The sequence below is a fragment of the Falco rusticolus genome, chromosome W (genome assembly GCF_015220075.1).
Source record: "Falco rusticolus isolate bFalRus1 chromosome W, bFalRus1.pri, whole genome shotgun sequence".
Classification (NCBI taxonomy): domain Eukaryota; kingdom Metazoa; phylum Chordata; class Aves; order Falconiformes; family Falconidae; genus Falco; species Falco rusticolus.
In genome coordinates this window covers 10,842,789-10,846,926 of record NC_051209.1, presented here as the reverse complement: position 1 = coordinate 10,846,926, position 4,138 = coordinate 10,842,789, and the positions used below count along the sequence as shown (strand labels likewise).

Sequence of the window (4,138 nt, the reverse complement as noted above, 5' to 3'; positions counted from 1 at the left end):
TGCAGATCCTTTTTCGACTCAGGCATTTTGATCTGTTCTAAGGAAGCAAGGGTGTCTGGTGGGATGCATGTCATTCCCCCTTTCCACCAGATTCCTAGGAATTTCACTTCTTGCAAGGGCTTTTGGACCTTTTCTGGAGGAATCTGCAAACCCAAATTTTCCAAATGTGAAATTATGTTCAGTTGAGTTGCTCCCACACCCTCTATTTCATCTCCTCCCACAAGAATATCATCAATATACTGATAAACAGCTATGCCTTTGGGTTTTGGTATTTTTTCCAGCTCCTGGGCTAAAGCATGATGAGCCAGTGTGGGAGAGTGTTTATACCCTTGGGGAAGGCGGATGAAAGTAAATTTTTGCCCTTCCCACGTGAAAGCAAAAACGTTCTCTGTCTTCTGGTCCCAAAGGTATCATAAAAACCATGTCTTTAACATCTATTGTTGCCATGATTGGATGGGTTTTTTCCTGGATTACTGTTACCAACTCAGCCAGATTAGGGACTGTGGCAGTTAAATGAGGCAGTTAAAGGATGGGTGTTAGCATTCAGTCTCCAAAAATCTACTGTGAGCTGCCACTTCCCATTAGGTTTTCTTAAGGGCCACACTGGAGAATTAAAAGGGGAATGGGTATTTATCACCACTCCCTGTTCTCGCAATTCCTGCATGACTGGTTTAATGCCCTCCTTCACTCCCAGGGGAAGGGGATATTGTTTGACATTAGTTACTCTGCTGAACGGCAGTGGGGGTGCCGTTTGAAGCAATCTGACACGAAGTTGCGGTGTTCCAAAGGTCCACAACAACCCTTCAGAGTCCTCCCACTGCTTTCCCCTGAGGGCATCCATTCCTAACAAATTTGTTGGAATGTCTCCAATCACCATTATCCGTACCTTCCTCTCCTGGAAGAGTCAACTTTACTGGGGCAGCTTTCATAACTTCTGTCGACCCTAAGGCATTCAGAACATAAAAACGGTGCTTCAAGGGAAAAACCCCACATCTTTCAGCATCTTCCTCTGTCAGAGCAGAGACCTGTGCACTGGTATCGATGAGAAAGGTCACTGGTGCACGCTTAGGGCCAGCTATAGCTGTGATTAATGTCTCCTCCTTTAGTTTTTATGAGCTGACGGATATAAATCCATCCTCCATTCCCCCGCCCGCTACCAGGGAATGGAGGTTCTAGCTTCCCTGCTCATGGGAAACAGCTTTCTCAGCGGGGGCAGTTGAGGGTGTATCGGGTGATATTTTTTTCCTGCCCTGTGTATGAGAGGGTTGTTTTGGATTATGCCACTTCAAAACTACCTTGCTCAATTTATCAAAGGGTAAGCCATCCATTATATCCCTGGGGACTCCCATTTTAATTCCCAAAAGCCACCACTGTTGTCGAGTCATGGACTGTCCTCCCTTTCCTGTTTTATGGTGCGGATGCTCCTTTCTCAGGACATCAGCGGCAGCTACAGTTTTACTGGTGGGGAGGGGCAAATCCTCAACTTCTATTTGGCAGATTCCCCTCGACTTTTCCTCTGGGATTTTTACAGGACCATATTTCCTACTATAATCTATCAATTCTTGTGCTACTTGCCCCCAGGTCCATATCCTTTTATTACTTGATGCTGAGGTCGTATGGTGGGAAGAAACTGAATCCGGTGTTTCATTTCTCTGGCTTCTAATAAAACCTTCCAGCCTTTCTACAGGGCCCATCGACACGATGGTCCTTTGAAGGCTAACCCCCGTAGGTTTGAGTGACTCTGGAAGTCCCCTTATCAAGGGGGTCATGATTTTGGGATTCACCGGCAGCATCATTAGGGATTCACATCCGGGAATTAATTGTCTTTCATGTATCATTTGTAGCAGGCTGCTTTGTGTACACTTTCTAAAAATTGATCAGCTGTGCCAGTGATTGCCAGGGGATCCTCTCTGTCCAAAGGGTTCAATCCTCCAGCCCAATAAGCAGCTCGCTGGGTTAGGGACCATGGGGCACGTTTATCTCCTGTTGTCAAGAAAACTCTGTGACCCCAATAGCCACCAGCTTCCTTTTCACTTAATTGAATTTGGTCCCCCCCAGTTAGGGATACGCGCCACACGTACTCCGTTTCGGATTCTTTAGGAAGGCGCCCATACTCTCTTTTCAGTTTGGTTAGCTCAGTGGCAGTATATGGTATCTCTTTGGTTGTAATGTGAGGATCATCATCGTCCTCCTTCAGATAAGTATATTCTGTTTTAATTAAGGGTCTCACTTGAGGGTTTTCCACAAAACATTTTCTCGCCTCTTCCAACTCCTTCTGAGGGTATATTGGGTTTATTTGTCAAATACCCTTTTCCTCTACTTCCAGCTCTATTACACTCAGGACTTCAGTGTCTTTAGAGCATTTTGCCTTCAGAGTGGTTTTTAACAAGCGGTTTTCTTCCCTTTCTTTCTCTAATTGTTGTTCTAAGTCATAATTCACTTTTTGCAGAACTTTCACCAAATTTTCAAGGGATTCTATAATTTTGTTTTCATTGCTATGTTTTCTAAGGCGATCTTCGATTGCTGCGACCAGGCTGGCTCCTAAAATGGCACAGACTATAGTTTTGCCCTTACCTGATCTAACTTTAACTTCAGTCTGTAAAGAGGTCACTTGGTCCACTACATTCTGCAAGTTTGCCCAATTATCTTGAGCCCAATCTTCTCTGGGTACAGAGGGTCGAGCCCCATACTTTGCCAGAAATGTGTAAAACATGTCCCGATCTTTCATTAACAAAGGATCTTGTTTATCAGCCTTTTCGGCCATTCTCACTATGAAGGGACCAAACCCACTTTGGGGAGGCTAGACTTAGTTACAAACACACAGCCACTGATGTGTCGCCCTTCTGTTCCCCGAATGATTGAAGAGAACAAAAATCCGCTTTGGGAAGGCAGCTTATAGTTACTACAAGGTTTTCCCTTCACTTTCCCGAGCAGAGCAGACAAATTCTCATTAACACGAGGGCAGCTCCCCCTTTTGGCATTTTCCCCCTTTTGCACTTCTTCTTTTAGTTGGATCCCAACAGACAGAGCCCTCAATTGGAGTTTAGAGTGCTAAGTCCTAGGCCCGTGTGGTATGTGGGAAATTTGAGTCGCCCCCCTTGCTTTCTGGACACCTCTCACCCTGCTGGGTGTAGGGCCAGGTGCGGCTAGAATGAAACGTCTTTCCCCTGTTACAAACCACACACAACCTGCACCCCTCTGTCTCTCAGGATCCTGTCCGTGATGCCAATTTAATGTCATGGTCCACTCAGTGGACTCGTGATGGTTCGTTTACTATGATCTTGAAGTGCAAAAATCAAGACGACCACGCCAAGGGGTTATGCTTCAATCAAACAGCACAAATTTATTGTTTGCCCGTAAAGCGGTGTGCGATAGGTAGAAAGACAGAAAGTGAAGAAAAGACAAAGTAAAAGAAAAGGAAAGAGGATTATAGCTACCACCACGGGTCCAAGGCATCCCTATGGTCCCAGGTCCAAGCAGCGTCCCGCCGGTCCTTCCGATCGTGGTGATCCTTGATGGGGAAGATCTCCTAAAATTCGGTTGCTAAGGAGTCCTCTTTTATGCCGAGCAATACACGTTGCTCCTCCTCTGGCCCATGGAATGTTGCCAGTTTCTGCCTTCTCGAGCAAGGTTATCACGCATGTTCTGGTTTGTTGTTACGACAACAGTTATGACTCATCTTCCAGACAGTTGTTATGCGGCCTTATTGTAGTTGTTCCTTCCAGCGCCGAGTATCAGGGAGCGGCATAGTACTCCTTGTACCATGCAGTTCTCCTTCAGGGTCACTGGGCCTCACTTCCATCTCCAGGTCTCTGTTAGCAATGCTGAGACAATATCAGTCTCTTTAGTCCGACTTTTACAGGAAGGACTTATGGAAATGGCTTATTGGAACTAATTTTAATATGAAGCAGGGGTGGGGTGGATATGTCATGAATATGTATAGGAGTATTTGGAAACCTTATGTATATGCAACATTTGATTGTGTTACCGAAATCTCGGAATGAAGAACTTATCGACACCAATGTGATGTAGATAAGCAGACACTTCTTTATTGACGGCCGGGTGCGTGAGCGAGTCCTCTCACAATCAACGCGCACCAGGTCCCAAAATCAGATTCCATATATAGAACTTATTCATA

At 45.5% G+C, this 4,138-nt stretch overlaps 1 protein-coding gene across 1 annotated transcript; it reads right to left on the bottom strand.

The window, feature by feature from the left end:
- Positions 1–370: 370 nt before the first annotated feature.
- On the bottom strand, positions 371–2,912 carry LOC119140618. The gene is given in 2 exon segments (XM_037372105.1): positions 371–1,843; positions 1,846–2,912. Coding segments are annotated over 2 exon segments (1,590 nt in total). The 5' UTR covers positions 2,765–2,912; the 3' UTR covers positions 371–1,172.
- Between the last annotated feature and the right edge of the window lie 1,226 nt (positions 2,913–4,138).